This window comes from Penaeus monodon, chromosome 24 (assembly GCF_015228065.2).
Source record: "Penaeus monodon isolate SGIC_2016 chromosome 24, NSTDA_Pmon_1, whole genome shotgun sequence".
Classification (NCBI taxonomy): domain Eukaryota; kingdom Metazoa; phylum Arthropoda; class Malacostraca; order Decapoda; family Penaeidae; genus Penaeus; species Penaeus monodon.
The window spans coordinates 29,942,825-29,943,045 of record NC_051409.1 but is presented as its reverse complement, the minus strand read 5'-3'; the positions used below and the strand labels follow the sequence as shown (position 1 = coordinate 29,943,045).

The 221-nt window shown below is 51.1% G+C and overlaps 1 protein-coding gene across 1 annotated transcript in view; it reads left to right on the top strand.

The window, feature by feature from the left end:
• The window catches only part of LOC119588950 (DNA-directed RNA polymerase III subunit RPC3-like), a 13,560-nt gene that overhangs the window by 10,349 nt on the left and 2,990 nt on the right, over positions 1–221 (top strand). Inside the window, 2 exon segments of the mRNA XM_037937559.1 lie at positions 45–74; positions 76–213. Coding sequence (XP_037793487.1) covers positions 45–74; positions 76–213 — 168 coding nt within the window.

The following is a 221-nucleotide window of genomic DNA, read 5'->3' as shown; positions in this document are numbered from 1 at the left end:
CACACACACACCCAATAATCACATTGCATCACACCCATTTGCAGGTGGTGCGCATGATTCTGGAATGGTGCTATAAAGGGGCTCTACAACCTCATGGTACAGAGGGAGATGAGAGCCAATTACAACCGCAGGCTGTTGGAGAAGCGCACCAGAGTGGACACCATTGTGGAGAACCTGAAGCAGTCAGGAGGCTCAGAGGAGCAGATTCAGGAGGTTTGTTG